Source organism: Camelus dromedarius, chromosome 2 (genome assembly GCF_036321535.1).
Source record: "Camelus dromedarius isolate mCamDro1 chromosome 2, mCamDro1.pat, whole genome shotgun sequence".
NCBI lineage: Eukaryota > Metazoa > Chordata > Mammalia > Artiodactyla > Camelidae > Camelus > Camelus dromedarius.
The window spans coordinates 51,087,815-51,105,493 of NC_087437.1; the positions used below are offsets into that span (position 1 = coordinate 51,087,815).

General features: G+C 35.2%; 1 protein-coding gene and 1 non-coding gene across 6 annotated transcripts in view; one reads left to right on the forward strand and one right to left on the reverse strand.

Moving 5' to 3' along the window:
• The window catches only part of YEATS2 (YEATS domain containing 2), a 92,143-nt gene that overhangs the window by 33,461 nt on the left and 41,003 nt on the right, over positions 1 to 17,679 (forward strand). For 4 of the 5 annotated variants that reach the window (XR_010383715.1, XM_031452141.2, XM_031452125.2 and 1 more), the window contains exons 8-12: positions 5,627 to 5,738; positions 9,238 to 9,282; positions 11,624 to 11,804; positions 14,131 to 14,370; positions 15,841 to 15,999. Coding sequence is in view for 4 of the 5 variants with exons in the window: in XM_031452141.2 (XP_031308001.1) it covers positions 5,627 to 5,738; positions 9,238 to 9,282; positions 11,624 to 11,804; positions 14,131 to 14,370; positions 15,841 to 15,999 (737 nt within the window). In the remaining variant the exon portion in view is untranslated. The remainder of the gene's footprint in view (positions 1 to 5,626; positions 5,739 to 9,237; positions 9,283 to 11,623; positions 11,805 to 14,130; positions 14,371 to 15,840; positions 16,000 to 17,679) is intronic. The other variant, XM_064493276.1, reaches the window with a different exon arrangement.
• LOC116155852 (U6 spliceosomal RNA) lies at positions 12,081 to 12,187 on the reverse strand. Its single transcript, XR_004139746.1, has one exon. It is a non-coding gene; the product is annotated as a U6 spliceosomal RNA (small nuclear RNA).

Sequence of the window (17,679 nt, forward strand, 5' to 3'; positions counted from 1 at the left end):
TATAGCAGAATTAAATACAGGATTCTAACATTACCAAAATACTTAATGTTGAAAGTTCCCCATGATCTCATCCTCTCAGAAGTTACCCATAGTGATATTTTAACTGTGTATCATTAACCTAGTATAGTTGTTGGATTTCATTGTTGTTGGTTTTGTTATTTGACAAAGATGGAATGATAATACATATAGTGTTCTGAAATTTATTTCATTTAGGTGTATTCTTTACATCTTTATGTGATGTTACGTATCACATATACATTCATTATATGAATGTATTGTGAAGTGGTTGTCATATTTTATCAGTGGAATCTCCTATAGCCTCAACTCTCTTCAGAACATTCCCTCCATTCCTCATTGTTAAATAAAACATGGCTATCTCCTGGGAACACCTCTTCTCCTGGGAACACCTCTTCTCCTGAGAACAACTTTCAAGTGGCAGCTGTTTTTTTTTCTCTCACATACCGTGTACCATTGGGTCTAGGCGTGGGGCGCATGTCTTTCTTGCTCGTATTTGTGGCTTTCAGACCATTTTTTCCCTTCTTCTCCCAAAAAAACTCCTTTGAAGCATTGTAAAACTTTTACACTGATTGATTCTCTCATGTAAACATGGATCTGATGCTAGATGCTGTTGATAATTTTGATTCCTGTACCAGTATTATACTATTTTAATTGTTTTGCTTTATAATGTATTCTGATATCTGGTAGAATATGTTCCCCTGATTATTATTCTACAGTTTTTTCCTTGGCCATTCTTGAGTAAGTATGTTGTTCCAGATTACTTTAGAATCTAAGTGTCAAGTTATGGATTGAAACTGCATTGAATTAATGATTAATTTTCACTTTTTTTAATGGTATTAGAGCTTTCTATCCTGTCTACCCAGGAGAATCAATCAATCTAAAAGTTTTCCAATGCAAACAAATTTTTTTTCTTTTACTATTTATAAAACTCCCTTCATTTTCTTGACATATTTCACCGGATAGAACTTCAGAAAAGTGTTGATACTTTGTTTTATACATTGTAGAGTCTGATAAAGGAGCAATTTCATTCTTAGACTCTTAAAACTATAGTGTTGAAAAGTCCTCATCTGTGATTTTGTTTCAGCCTTTACCTGATTCGTGAAACCTTTCAGAAATGCCTGATACAGCTTGTCTAGCCTCACCTAGAATTCCACTTGTGACCTAGACTTGTTTTCTTTGCCAGGGATCCTATCTTCCTGTTGTCTGTCTTCTTCATTTACACACCTGCATGCATATATGCGTATGTACGTACACACACACAGTGTGGCTGTCTTTCTAAAGGGCTGCCGTTTATCCTTCAAGACACAACTCAGAGGTTACTTTCTCAATGAATCCTTCTTTGCCCTACTTTCTTAAAGGGATTAAATTATAATAAATGATTGTTTACTGAAATTCTTGGGATAGTAAGAATATTTTGTAGTTTTAAGTTGGCTTATAGAGTAGCAGTATTTTCTGAGTTTAGATACCCTGACTCCAAATTAACCCAGTGTTCTAATACAGATATTTTTTAGTGAGAGTGTTAGAAAATAGATGAGTTTAAAAAGTACTGTCTATAAAATTGTAAATAATAAAAAGAATATATTTTAATGTCTAGGCCAGCAAGTAATTCTCTTATATAGTTTTTTTTACAAGAAGCATACTGTCTTGGACAGTCTTAGGAGTAGTTTTTATTTAACATAAAGCATGTGAAGCAGTTAAAAAATGTATAAATCGTATTTTTTATTGATGATAAATATCTGAATTGCCGCCATGGGATTAAAAATTCATTACATAAAATCCTTAATACTTAATGGTGCAAATCAATGCCTGTTTTATTTCTTAGTTCTCATCCTAAGAATTGAAATTTGTAAAATACATTAATTTCCTTTAAATTGTAGAAGAGTATCATGCAATAATATATGAAATTGTATTTGCTGAGAAATCTTTACTAATCTTCAGTTAAAGGTGGCAAATCACACTTATTAGGATGTGTTGTAACAGTCTGAGGAAATCCTAGGAAAAGATTATACTGTACCTGCTCTTCACATTTCTCTTTCATCTTACACATCTGGAGTTTCTTCTGTTGATTGTAAATTAACTTTGTTTTGTGAAATTTATGAGGTTTCTTTCACATTAATGAAATAATAAATAACCCTAATAGTTATTTTCTTTCTGGTCCCTGCCACTCTGACAGTATTGTGTAAATTGTCTGTGGTTATACATCTGACCAGTTAGTTTTTCACTGCCTATGAATCATACCATTACGACATACTTTTCCTAAGAGCGTACTTTTCCATACTTTATTAACTACAGGGTTATGATTTTTAAAATAGATACTTGCTTTTGTATGCTTCTAGTATTTAAAACTCCTGGAGAAGTAATCTGTTATGATCAACCACACCTCTGTGTTTTTCTAACAAATAATATATATAAGTCTTTCATTACACATTAATTTACATGTATGTTTCCCTTACTAGATAGAGAACTTCTTGGTGTTTGGGACCTTTTCTTAATTGTCTTTTATGTCACTAGGGTCTAGCATGGTGCCTAGCATATAGTAAATGCTCTTTTTATGTTGAGTGAATTCTGAATGTATGATGCAGGCTCTTCCATTTGTAGTTGACTGTTTGTTTGGAAATTTTTAGTTATCCTGAGCAGAGACCTTTCATATTCTTTGTGACACCACGCAGAATTATTATAATCCCTTTTCTGTATAGCTGTTGTTCAGATATTTTAAAAGCAATTGTTGGGTCTCTTTCAATCTCTTCCCAGCCAGATATTCACATTTGCTTCATTTGTCACTCATATAACTTTGTGTTCCTATGCCATTCAGGTTATATTTTCTGACACACTCCAGTTTGTCTGTATTCTTAAAATATTCTTCTTAGAACTGAATTTTAAACTTCAGGTGTGCAACCAAAATAAAATAGGACAGAACATTAACATGTGTCCTAGATTTAATTATAACTTGGTTTTTTTTACAAGCCTTTTAAGATGTTTCTTGCATCAGGTATCTAAAGTAATGTGATGAGTAGGTGAGATCTTCTGCAACTACCTTGAAACTTGGGGTTAATCTTACCTCTGGACCAAAGCGTGTGTGTATGTACTTCATGCAGTCTGTATCTTCTCACCACAGCACATTATGAAGAACATGGATAGATTCTGCTCCCAAAGACCATCTGTTTTGCATTTGGCCCAGTTGCTATGACCATCCTCAGCCAACTTCCTAAAAGCTATGATTATATACTTTACTTTTAGGTGCAAGACAGTTACTAAATGTATGCTAGGTTCAGGACCTATACAGGGATTGTAAAGATGGAGAACACATGGTTCCTGTGTTAGCAGACTATTCCTGCCCTTGGTGCATGAGAGACTAGACTGGGCCGGGCCCTCAAGAGAACACCCTAGTGAGTGAGCCTCGTCACAATGTTCATATCTCATTAAAAAAATAAGCATGGCCCTGGAGCCTGTTTTGTGAGTTTAAATCTCTGCTTCACTTGCTGCATGACCTCGGGAAGGTTAGTTATTCAGTCTCTGTGTCTCAGAGGGTATGTTTCATAGTGTGATTATAAAGACTAGATAAAATAATAGATGTAAAGGGCTTAGAACAGTGGTTGGATCATAGTAAACAATGTAAGTGTTTGCTTCTGCTGGTATTATACGGAACAGAATGTGTTTGCCCTGAAAGGAAAAAAACTTAATGGAATGTTTCAGGTTTTTTTGGAAGTCATGTGGAGGAAGAATTTATTTGTGATTCCAGAAAACATACTAGAACTAACATGCAGGAAGAAGATGAAATTTTTTGTAACAGAGCTGTTCAGAAGTGTAATAGAGAATCTCATTAAGTAGTGAGTTCTGGGTCACTAGAAGTGATCCTAAAAGACTGGTTGGCCATTTGAATTAATTAGTTGGGTGAGGAGTTGTACTCCATTCTGTATTTCCAGTGAAGCCATTTTTTTTAGCCCTGTATTCTGTGTTTTCCTTCTTGGTCATCAATACTTTCTACCTTCTATGAGGTATCTAGAAATATAGATGTGAGTTCAGGGGAAGCAGTCCTTTTTTGTGTGAAATACATATATTTTTTGAAGTATGATGTTTCCATAGCTGATGTCTTGCCTCTTGGTAGGTCTTGGATTGCTTTTCTGCTTCCAAAAGTATCGTTAGGGAGGAATTTCTTATTAAAAATGTTATTCCTTTTTCCTGGCCTTTGTACTTATCTGCCTGTGTGTCTTCCCTGACAGCAGTCCTTCCTGTCCATTCACTAGAGATTAGCCTATATTTAGACTATGTACGTAAATTGAGGAGCTCAGCTAATTTACTATATCCGCTGTAAGAGAAAATTCAGCGTATAAACAACGTGATTGACGACAAATATTGCAGAATGAATTTAGGCTACCCACTTAGCTTTACTGTATTTTAAATGACTAAATTTGTCATCAAAAGAATTTCCTTTAATTATTCTTCTTAAGTCCACTGTGTCTTTAGTCCCCACTGTGTCTCTGGCTTTGGACCCCTTTTCAAACTGCTGTCTCAAGTTGACCTTCTCATTTGACGACAAGCCTGTCTGTCTGTCTGAATCTATACCGATTTCATAGCTACTTTTCTTACTAACTCAGCTCGTGTTCGGCTGGTTTCTTCCATCCAGGGAACTCTAGTTTGCTTTGCTTTCTTTCTTCTCTGGTTTATGGTACAGCTGTTGCTTTCCTACTTTGCAGGCTGCTTTCATACTCAGAGCTTTTTCCTGTCCTGGTGGCCTTGGCTTTGTGCCTGGCAGTTTACATGTGTTGCTAGACTCCTCTCAGGTTGTGTTCTTGGACTCTGTCCTTACTGAATTCATGTCTCTCCTTAGTTTTCTGAAAGCACATGCCACTGAAAGTTCCTTTCTCCCTGCAGTCTTGGCATCCTCTCTTGTTATACTGATTCCAAGCCAGTGATTCATTTTCGTTTTAAAACATGCTCTTTTCCCCCCATTAACTTAAATCATATGATTTTTGAATATATGAAGGTCTCAATTAAAGTTGTAAACTTTTTCTTATGGAAAATTCTAGACATATACAAAGTAGAGTATATTGAACCTTCATGTACCGAATGCCAATTATCAACAGCTCACCAGTCTTTCTCATCAATATTCCTTTTTTCTTCCCTTCACGAATTAAATTTTGACTGAAAATTCTCTAGTCCAGTTAGCATTCACAAACATTCTTTTATTCACTAAAGTTATGTAAAGTCATATGTAATTTTAAAAGTCTTCTTAACAGGTAGTTTCAAATTAATTATCACTTTCAGATAGAGCATTCATGATTTGTTTTGTTTTTCCCAGAGTGAAGACTAAATGTGTCTAAAATAGGGAACATTTACCTCACAGCCTATGTCTGTCGTGGATTTTTGTCAAGGATTTTTGCTCTAATGTTGTGACATCCATCAAATCATCTTAGTTCCTTGTCTAAGTTGCAATTTTTCTTTTATAGTTTAGCATTTTAGCAATATTCAGCATACTGTTTTAGCATCAAATGAGGAAATCTAAATGATTATCAGGAGGATGTGAATTTCTAACTCATCCATTATGACGAAACTTTTCTAGAATAAGAGGGTGAACGTGGACTAACATGTTACATCTGCTTTTCTCTAGAGAGCCTCCTTTTCACCTGACCAGAAGAGGCTGGGGTGAGTTTCCTGTCAGAGTTCAAGTTCACTTTAAGGACAGCCAGAACAAGAGGATAGATATCATACATAATCTGAAGGTATTGTAACCAAACATTGCTCCCCAGAAATGAAGTCTCTCTTTTCACCTGGTACTTGAAGCAGTAGGTTAGGCCTTCTGAGAGAAGAGACCAAGGATAGTGGAAGCAGGATAAATCTTTTTGAGTGTGTTTTGCTTACTGCCTCAACACTCCTTTGTCCTCTGAAAGCTGGGGTAAGGGTCACTTTACAGCAGAATATAAATTCTTCAGAAAGAGAAATTGGTCACATATAATTGGAAGACCTGAGTCTCTAATCAGAGTGTACTGTTACTAGGTTACCTGGTGCTAAGTGACTGAAATCTTTTTTTTTACATTTTACTTTTTCTATAAAATGAGGCACAAATAATAAGCCTTGTCTGTTTATTTCATAAGAATAAAGAATATATGTATCTCCTAGGGATAAAGATAAACATGAACATGTTTTAGAAGATACAAGGAACAATGCAAGGTTGTAATACTTCTGATTTGTATTGTAAAAAATCTTTCACTGACATATCTGCATTATATATTATGTAACCATTATAAATTATATTTTACAAAATATTTTCTATAAATGGGGAAAAACTACCATTATAGTAAGTGAGAAGCACAAAGTGTAAAACTATATGTATGGAATGAGATTAGCCGTGATTTTAAATAGGTGGGAAAAACACAAAAGAAATATACTAAAATGTTGGAGTAATTGAAGTAATGACATTATGGGCAATTTCTCTTGCCCTTTTTTCCCGTGGGTTTTTTTCCTTCAATTTTATATAATAAGCATATGATTTTTATAGTTGGAAGACAAACCATTTTTTTATATTTCCTGTACGCCCTCTCTGTAGTAGTCTTGTGTACATTTTCTCTATATAAGATAAAGATAAAATCCTAGTATTGAACTTCTCCCAAAGCACACTTACTTTGTGGCTTACCACATTGTTTCTTCCCATTAATTGCTCTCGAATGAATCTGAATACATTTGCAGAATTCCTTTTTCATTCCCTGTGTTCTGTGAGTGCACTCTTTGGCCATAAGGCATGCTGAGATTTGCCCTCCATTGGTGGTAGATAGCACTGCTTAGCTTCATGTTTAAGTTATTTTTTAGACATCACTGTAAAACAAGGTTGCTTTATAACCTCAGAGAAGAACTGACACCAAGTAAAGAACATACAGCCCCTTTGTTCAGAGGGGCAGAATATGTTCCCACTTACTGAGAAGAAGGTGCAAAATAGTTTTGCTTTCCCTTTAACTTACTTTAAGCTGCATATACCATCTTATATCACACTGGGCTGAGCCCTAAACCCTAAAATAAAGGAAATTACTTACATAGTTTTTATATGTAATGTATTGTCCTTATTACTTAGAGTCCTTGGTAAATGACTGAGACACAGCTTTAAAATGACAGCATTTATTTCTTACCAGGTTTTCCTTAATTTTTCTATTTATTATGTGTTGATTGGCCTTGAGAACTTAAACACCTCTATTGTGACCATTGATTTTTATTTATACTGGAGTATCGTTTTTCTGTTTCTACAATAACTCTCAGAACCATCTTTGATTCTTCCCTCTGGGTTCTAAATATTTGTTCAATTGCAGACCATTTCTCTTTCTTCATAATTTTTCTCATATTCTACCCTTTGCCCTTCCCACTCTTGCTAGGCTGTTATTCTGCTCTGTCTCCTGTTTAGTTTCTTTAATTCCAGTCTGTCTCCTTTCCCAGTCCATTCTGTACACCACCATAAGATTAGTCTTCCTGAAACAGAACCATTACGCTATTACTCTCTGAGAAGCTTTGATTGAAAGTTATTCAAATTCAAACTCCCCTGCCTGCTATTTAGGGCTCTTCACATTTTGACTCAACATACTTCCCCCAAATTATCCCAGGCTAATTCCTTTATGAACATCCTGCTCCAGCCAGGTCAGTTTCTTCTGTCCCAGAAATGCCTTGGGCCTCCTCTTGAGTTTTCTGTCATGCTCTTCCCTCCTCAGATGCCTGTGTGAATTCTTTCCATTCTTCAAGTTTCTTTGTGACTTTTTCTGACCATTAAAGTCCATAGCTATCTCTCTGTATTCTGAAATTCTGTAGTACATAACAGTCTGCATTTGATACTGTAATAGTTACATGATACTGTAATAGTTACATTAAATACTAAATACTCCAAGTGTAGAGAGTTATGTACAATTTAAAGTTCTCAGGATGTATGAAATTCCCATATCCCGCATCCCTGACAGGAAGTAATCTAACCACTCCTCAGCCATCACCACGGAGCACAGTAATTCCCAAAACAACCCATTTATGCATTTACTAAACAAGCTTTTGGAAGATTCTTTTCATAAATTTACCTAAAACTGCCCCTCCTGGTTTTTTTAACCTTGATCTCAAACTAGTTCAATTTCTGGAGTAGCACAGAACAGGACTTTTGTTTTACAAGAATTCATAAAAATGTTTAATGATAGCCTTCATGTCTCTCCTTAAATCATTTCTTCTTCAGGCAAGACCTGTTCTTGTAACATTTGTTGTATGCTGTGCTTTCTGGTTCCTCGTGCCATTTTGATAACACTTCTGTTTTATTAATGTCTCTCTTAAAATATAGTCCCAAGAATAAAAGATAGGCCAGTGCAGATTACAGAGAATTTTTCCTGTACTCCAGCGAATATGAAAATGGAGGTAGCCTAAAGTTGCCCATATCTTTTTAGCAGTCATACTGTTGGCTAAGGTTGAAGTATTAAAACTTCAGATCTCTTCCGTGAAACTACTATAAATCTGCCCTATATTGCCTTTTCTAATAAGAACACTAGATCTCATGACTGAGTTGTCTTCTCTGTGTTGGCTTCTAAGGGACTCAGCCAGACTTGAAATCTACCTCTTGCGAGCCTTTAGAATTTTCTATTTACTAACCTGTCCCTAGCTTCGTATTTTCCCCCTCATTTTTCCTTTGTTTCCTTTCTACCCAACTTAATCATTTTTAACAGTTGATCCTGCAGTATAATGTTTCTATTGATATGCTGCCACAAATCTTTTTTTAAAAATGAGAGGATATAAATTAAAACATAAGAATAAGAACTTAAACTCTTTGTATACAATTGTAAACTTTTTTGTTTATATTATTAACATTCCCTCAGTTTATGCTTCTTTCTCTCCTCTAAAATAAATCATTCAGGATGCTGATATATTGCAAGTAATTAGTATTGCCTATATTACCTAAATTTTCATTCCTTTTCAAAAGTGCTTATATATCCTAAGTATATAATTGTGTCATCACACTGCATGTATATTTTTATAGCCTGTCTTTATAGTAGCTACCTTAATGTCTGAAGTTATTTTTATTTATTTTGCTCAATTTTTTCCCCAGAAAACTGAAGGTTTTTATTGAAGTGATGAATTGATAGTTTACATTATAAAAAAGTAGATCCTCTGATATGAAGACTTGTAGTGAGAGGAGTTTTAGGTAAGATTGTATCCTAAACTCTATAAGTAAGTGTAGTGAAACTTAATGCTCTTCCTTTTGTCTTTCAATAGCTGGACAGAACTTACACTGGCTTGCAGACACTTGGAGCAGAGACGGTAGGTTTTTTTCCCTGCAGTATTTGGGAACAAATAGAATGAAAATTGATCTTCATTTTTAAGTAGGAAAAAGATGTGTGCCAAATTAAAAACAAAAGTTTATTTCCCTCCTTTTTGTTTTGTTTTTTTTTTTTGTATTGTGATAAAATACACAAAGTTTACTATTTTAACCATTTTTAAGTGGTAAGTGGTATTAAATATATTCACATTTTTGTACAGCTGTCACTACCATACATCTCCAAAAGAACTCTTTTTGTCCTTGAAAACTGAAACCATACCCATTTACGGTAACTCACTGTCTCCCCTCAGCCCCTGGCAACCATCCTCTACTTTCTGTCTCTATGAATTTAACTACTCCAGCTACCATATAAGTGGAATTGTACAATGTTCTTTTTTTGTGACTGGCGTATTTCACTTAGCATAATGTTCTCAAGGTTCATCCATGTTTTAGCATGCATCAGAATGTCCCTACTTCTAAGGAACATTTCATTGTATGTTTACACCACACTTTGTTCATCTACTTATCTGTCACTGAGCACTTGAGTTCCTTACATCTTTTGACTATTGTGAATAAAGCTGCTAAGAATGTGCATCTTTCTGTTTGAGTCCCTGCTTCTGTTTTTTGGGGTGTATACCCAGAAGTGAAATTGCTAGATCATACGGTAATTGTATTTTTCATTTTTTGAGGCAATGCCTTACTGTTTTCCACAGCAGCTGCACCATTTTACATTCCCACCAACAGTGCACAAGGGTTCTAATTTCTCCACATCTTTGCCAGCACTTGTTATTTTCTATTTTTTTGATAGTCGACATCTTGTTGGGTGTCAGGTGGTATTTCATTGTGGGTTGGTTGTTTGTTTGTTTGTTTTAATGAGAGTACTGGAAATTGAACCTTGGACCTGGTGCATGCTAAGCATACACTCTACCATTGAGCTATACCCATCCCCCTCATAGGGGTTTTAATATGCATTTCCCTGATGATTATTGATATTGAGCATCTTTTCATTTGTTTATTGGCTATTTGTGTATCTTCTTTGAGAAATGTGTATTCACATCTTTTTCTTTTAAATTGAGTTATTTGGTTTTTTTTCTGTTGGTTTTTAGTTCTCTCTATTTTTTGTATTAATCCCTTATCAGATAACATGATTTGCAGATATTTTCTCACATTCTGTGGGTTGCCTTTTCACTCTGTTGTGTCCTTTGATGCACATAAGTTTTAAATTTTGATGTAGTTCAATTTATCTGTTTTTAATTTTGTTATCTGTGCTTTTTGTGTCATATCCAAGAAATCATTGCCTAATTCAGTGTTATGATGCTTTGCCCGCATATTTTCTTCTAAGCGTTGTGTTGTTTTAGGTCTTATGTTTAGGTCTTTGATCCATTTTGAGTTAATTTTTATAAATGGTGTAAGATAAAGGTCTACCTTCATTCTATTGCATGTGGATCTCTAGTTTTCCCACCACCATTCGTTGAAAAGACTGTCCTTTTCCTGTTCAGTAGTCTTGGCACCCTTGCCTAAAGTAATTTGATTATATATGTGAGGGTGTATTCTATTCTAGTAGTCTAACGTGTGTCTTTGTGCCAGTACCACACTGTTTTGATTACTGTGCCTTGCAATAATAAATCTAAAGTCAGGCAATATGAGGGCTTTAGCTTTATATTCCCACCTCATAATCTTCCCCCTTCCTTTTTGGTATTCATGATATAGCAGCAGTAGCCATTATAATTAGAATTAGCCGGTTAAACCTTACTCTGTTTAGGGAAATATGCTGTGTTGTGTTGAAAGATGTTTATTGAGCTTGTAGTCCATACTCTGCACTGGCGCAGATACTGGGAATACAAAAATGAGCAAATGAGAGTGGCTACTACTCTAAAAGAGTTATATTCTTGGTTATGTTGAGAACAGGGAGAAGATATACAGTAAACATAAAAGCAAATAAGATAATCGCACTTACAAATAAGTAGTGAGTAGCTGGGGAACAAAGGTGCTGCTTTAGCTAGATTGGTTGGGTAGGCCTCTCTGAGAAGGTGACATTTGATTGAGACCTAATAGTGAGAAAGAGGCAGTCATGCAAAGACTGGGGAGAAGAGTGTTCTAAGGTGTAGAAACAGTAAATGGAAGTGCCCCAATTTTTTCATTGGTTTCATTGAGTTATCTATTAAGCCAGATTAGATTATCGTCTGGGATAAGTCCTACAGTTCTTGAGATTGAAATTGCCTTTGAAGTATGAATAGAAATCACTTACCACATCTCTTAGAGTACCATGTTTTTAGATAGGTTTAGGACTTCCTGTGGCATTGATGATGGATTCATGAGCCCAATTGTTGCCCAATTGTGCAGGTAGTGGATGTTGAGCTCCATCGGCATTCTCTCGGAGAAGACTCCGTTTATCCTCAGTCGTCCGAGTCAGATATCTCGGATGCCCCGCCATCTTTGCCTTTGACCATTCCAGCCCCTGTGAAAGCTTCCTCACCAATAAAGCAGTCACATGAGCCAGTACCTGATACCTCTGTGGAGAAAGGTAATACATTTTTCCTTGTATGGAAATGCGTTTTACCTTGTATGGAGGAGTCATTCTGGGGCATTCCTGTCTCTCATCTGATACTGAATTGCTGTCTTCAGAGACTTGAGTGTGTGGAAAATAAATTTTCCATAAGGCATGCTGCCTCTGCCACATAGTCATATTCTGAAAACAGACAAATCCTTACTCAGAAGTTTTTTCTTCATAAAGTTGTATTGACATTTCATAGAACACAAAACTCACATTAAAAGCATTAAAAATTTTAAATTATTTTTTAAAAATGTGGAACACTCCATGAATTTGTGTGTCATCCCTGTGCAGGGGCTATGCTAATCTTCTCTGTATTGTTCCAATTTTAGTGTATGTGCTGCCAAAGTGAGCACAAATGCATTAAATTTTTATTCTTTAATGATTATAATGGTTTTTTATAATATGTTATGGCAAGACTTTTCTGGTTTAGTCCTTAATTGTGTAAATGAGAAGCTTGAATATTAAGTATCTAATCTTATTTAAAATACAATATAAGATTTATCATAACAAATATATTTTGGCTGGCATTTCTTTCATTTAATAAGTATATAAGTGTATAATTAAGTATTCACTTATATAACATATACATGTATGCTATAAAATTGATTCTAAATGGTATGTTTAAGCCTATGTTTTAATGTGATGTTTGTGTTTTAGTTTCTTTTTTAAAAATCTCAACTTTATTCCTCTTTAAAGTTCAGTTACATCTTTTTATGGGCATTTAGTAAAATAGACCTTTTTATGGGCATTTAATAAAATAGACATCATTAGATTAAGTGATTGCCTTTTGAGTTCTTCCTCTTAAACAGTTTTTCAATTCATATATAAAAAAAGGGAGAACAAAATGAACTTGTGTAAATTTTATATTATATGTTGTTTATGGTTAATAGGTCTTCTAATTTTTTGAAAGAAGTGTTTTACAAGGCTGCAGTGTTATCAATTTTCAGGTTGTATTCCATGCACGAGGCAGCCGTTTCTTCTGTAGGATCTGATGATTACTGCTCCATCAGCGCTACTGAGAAGTAGGGGGCAGAGTCCTTCTCTGGACCACAGAGCTCTCTCTGAGTCATCCTTTCTCTTTCTCCTTTTTCCTCTCTCTCCCTCCCTCCCTCTTCCTCCCCCTCCTCTCCCAACCCACATACCCTCATAGGCTTACACCGTGCCCAGAGGAATACTCTGCTCTCTCCTCTGCTTGTTTCTGCCAAAATACTTTGTCTCTATCCTTATACCAACCTTTTGCCTTCTCCACAAAACTCCCAAAGTAAGAAAAATTCCCTTTCCCCAAGAGTGACAGAGAAACAGTGAGACATAGTTACCAGACATAATGAGCCGTACAGCACGGGATACTGGATGCAGCAACTTGTGTGGACTTGCGACTATAGCTCTACTGTAAATGCCCTCTCACCCTGCTACTGCATCTGGAATCCTAGCTATGGCATAAGCTTGGGAGAGACAGGATACGGGGATGAATCTCAGGAAGAATTGACAGTAAGTTTGTGCACCCATCCAGCAGAATTGAAACTCAGGATAGAAGTATTACATTGAATTATAGAAAATGAAAGTTTAGTATATTCCTAAGTGTGTAGACTGAGGCATATTTGCTGTACAATCAAAAATATTTTTCTCACTTAAAAAAATTAAGGTAAAATTTAGAAATAGTAGCATTCATCCTTTAAGTACACAGTTCTGCAAGTTTTGGCAAAAATTTAGTCTTGCAGTCATCACCACAATCATGACATGAAACTGTTCTCTCACTCCCCCAAATTCCCCAGTGTTGTTTTGTTGTCAGCCCTTCTCCCCTGGAAATCAGTGATCAGTTTTTCTCCCCATAGTTTTGGCTTTTTAAGAATGTCACAGAAATGGAATAAAAACTGTTGAAGCCTGTTGAGTCTAGCTTCTTCACTTGGAATGATGCATTTGGGATTCACCTGTGTTGTTGCATATGTCGATAGTTTGTTTCTTTTTATTACTGAGTAGAATTTGTTTGTATGTATGGACCATGGTTATTTCCAGTTTTTGGTGACTGCAAATAAGGCTGCCATGAACATTTATATTTAAAAAAAAAAAGGAAAGCATTTTAGTGAATCATGATTCTAGGCATGATATTTACATTTCACCAAATATATAAAGTTTTATTAAATACCAGTCGATTGTATTTATTTTAGTATTGGTAGATGGTTTAAATAGTTGTTAAAATGATAAGAGATTTTTATTATTTCATTCTTTTCCAACAGTGGGGTAAAGTTTTATTATTTCAGAGTGACTGATGACTTACTGTTTGTTTTACTTCAAGCAGAATTCCCAGCCAGTGCTGAAGCTGAGAGACACACTACATTTTATTCTTTGCCATCTTCATTGGAACGAACACCCACCAAAATGACAGCCTCCCAGAAGGTTACCTTTTGTTCTCATGGCAATTCAGCTTTTCAGCCAATAGCGTCAAGCTGTAAAATTGTGCCACAAAGTCAGATTCCTAATCCTGAGTCACCTGGAAAATCCTTCCAGCCTATCACTATGAGCTGCAAGATTGTTTCAGGTATACATGATGTATGTGAGGTTGGTGTGTTTAAAAATTGTCAGAATGACAAAGTACTGTGGCTTGCTTGCTTTTTTTTTTTTTTTAAACAAAAGCAGGATTTTTGGTTAACAAGCAAGCTAATCACTACTGAGTATTAGCAAAGCAAAGCTGTCCAAAACAAAAGTCATTTATGTGGAAACAATTTTGGAATGAGGAAAGAAATTAAATTCAAAGCAGTCAAATTTTCATCTAGAATCAGCACAGGTAAAATGTTTGTTAGGACGTATGGTTGAAACTAAAGTAGGAATTAAGTTTTGGGGTTATATATGGAAACCAGAATGACCAGTGATAGAAAAAAAATTAGAGGCCTTTTGGTTTGGAGTTAAGCTTCAAGGATTGGGATTCGTTTGGGATTGGAATGTCTTTTATAATCTCTAATCACACTAGAAATGTACTCAATCCTGTGATCAGTATGCAATTCTGAAGGTTCATTTTCACTGAGGTTGAATTGTCCATTGGTTCACAACAGTTTCACATTTATGTTAGGTGAACTTCTAGTAAAAATATGCTTTATAGTTTTGGCTCAGAAAAGACATGAAAGAGTCAATAGAAATATTTAGGCCACGAGAGGCTTCTCTATAATACTTAAATGAAGAGTGGGGAGGGAGAGTCTTCAGTGTTAAAAATAGCTAGCAAGAAATGTGATCCAAGTTCTTGAAATTGTTGAAAGTTAAAGAGTGTATAATTTTACCTACCAGTTAGAAGCTTTTTGGAACCTGCTGCTTCAGAGGTGGAATAGGCTGAACATATAAAGTAGTCTGAAGTTTTGAGAAATTTGTGGTGACAAGGTTGATCAGTAACAGCTGAGGATGTTTAGTGGTGCATTGGTAACCTTTGAGAGTATTCTCTGGAAACATGAATCTCTGGATTGTGGCTGTCACATGGTATTGAGAGAGTTTTGTTTTAGGTGGCTGAATTTTGTATTTTCCTAATGAAAATTCATTGCCACTCAAGCCTGGTTCCTAAGTCTAGCTGTTCACTTGTAATGATTTCCTCCCTAACTTTAGTGTTTTTGAGTATAACCAGTATTGTAACAACCAGCCCAAGTTGTTATTTCAGCAGTTCCACACTTACATAAAGCACTGCTTTTTGAACTTAAGCCTGCAAGAGGATCTTGTTAAAATACTGATTTATATTCAGTAGGTCTGGGGTAGGATCTCAGAATCTGTTTCTGACAAGCTCCGTGCTGCTGCAGCTAGTGGTCCTTGGATAAGGATGTAGAGAGTGAAATTCATTAATACCTGGCTTCAGCTGCTGCTGCTGCTGCTCTCAACGTACAGTCCCATTCTGTCTTCCCAGTATGTTACCTTTGTCCCAGTGGCCCTGCCTCACTTCCATTTTCTTTAGCATCCTCTTATATGGGTTGAATACATATTTTGTTTAGCTTATTTTTTTTCTCTTTTCTCTTTTTTTTTTTTATTAATAAAGGTTCCCCTATATCAACCCCAAGTCCATCACCATTGCCTCGAACCCCAACCTCCACTCCAGTCCATGTGAAGCAAGGCACCTCCAGTTCTGTTATTAATAATCCTTATGTTATCGTGGACAAGCCAGGGCAGGTTATTGGAGCCACAACTCCTACTGCAGGTGTGTGTTTGAACAGTATTTGTGCAATCCCAGAGATCTGATCTTTTTTGAAGATGAAATCCTAGCGTGACTTAGTGGCCATATAGTGGGAGAATGAACTCTTCAGCCATGAACAAGAGGAGGGAATATGTAAGAGTAACTCCAGTGCTGTTTTTCTAAGGGAAGATTTACTTTTTATAAGTTAAATTTTTAGGAATTTACCCAAGTTTTCCTTCTTAATTTCTAAAGATTAAAAGTGAGCCATAATTAATTTTCTTTTAAAAAAAGTTGATTTTATTCTCATTTGAAGAGCATGTTTTTTGGACAACATGGCTATTAACTTTTCCAAATTAAGCTTAAAACAGGAATAGCTTTGTGAGCCATAGCTGTTTTTTTCCAGTGAAATAAAAAAATTATCTCTACTTTTCTGTGAATGAGATAAAATTTGAGTGTGGGAGGGAAACTGAACCTCTGCAGTTATTAACAACAACAACAACAAAACTCTAATAGTAAGAATAAGAAGTCTTTGGATTCACCGTGTGTATCATCATAACCTCTTATAAACACAGAGTGCTTTTCAGATTTTTTTGAAGTACTTTCACTAACATTATTTTTATTTATTCCCTTCAATTAAACTGTTTAAACACATGCTCCTAAATCTAAGGTTTCCTGTAGCTTTCACTTCTAATTAAGAGAAAGAGTGAAAAAAGAAATGATGATAAAGTAATGAGACTGATTTTTTTTTAACCTTATTTGTTTTTAACATACATTAATGTATGTTGAGCCTTTTGGAAAAGTTATGTCCTTTGACAATGATTATAATTGTGGAACTCCCTTAAAAAATGCTGCTTTTAGAGATTCCCTTTTGAATACATTAAGGATGCCAAGTAGGTGTCTTTTGAGGATGTTTAATTTTAGGAATCAGCCGATAGTCTTTGCAGGCAAGTTTGGTAGATGGAGTTAGTGACCAAGTACCATTTTTGATCTTGACCAAGTATCATTTTTGATCTTGACTTACTGTTGACTGCAGATAATGTGACTTACTTTCATCCTAAAGGCAGTTTTACAGGTGGAGTATAAAATGTTTGATGTTGGCAGCATTTTAGAGTAGGTTTAACCTTCTAGTGAAACTGCTTTGAAGGAGCTAGCATTCACTTGAATTCATACACTTTGGCTATTGTTAGAGAACCAGCACCATTATGTTACAGGATCTCCTTTTATTTAAGTACAGAATATATGTCTACTTACTCATTCTTCTACACTTCATTACTAGCTTCTTGTCCCTTTTTAGGTTGGTGAAGGTCAGCTTCATATAATGAATCCTTACATGTTTTTTTCTCTTTTTTTTAAATTTGATTTTATTAAAGTATAGCTGATTTGCAATGTATTAGTTTCTGGTGTACAGCAAAGTGATTTAGTTATACATATATATATTCCTTTTTATATTCTTTTCCATTATGATTTACTATAGGATATTGAATGTAGTTCCCTATGCTATACACTAGGACCTTGTTGTTTATTTATTTTCAATAGTTTGTATCTGCAAATCCCAAACTCGCAATTTATCCCTCCCCCACTTCCTTTTCCTTTTGTAACCATAAGTTAGTTTTCTATGTCTGAGATTCTGTTTCTGTTTTATAAGTTCATTTGTATCATATCTTAGATTCCACATGTAAGTGATATCATATGATATTTGCGTTT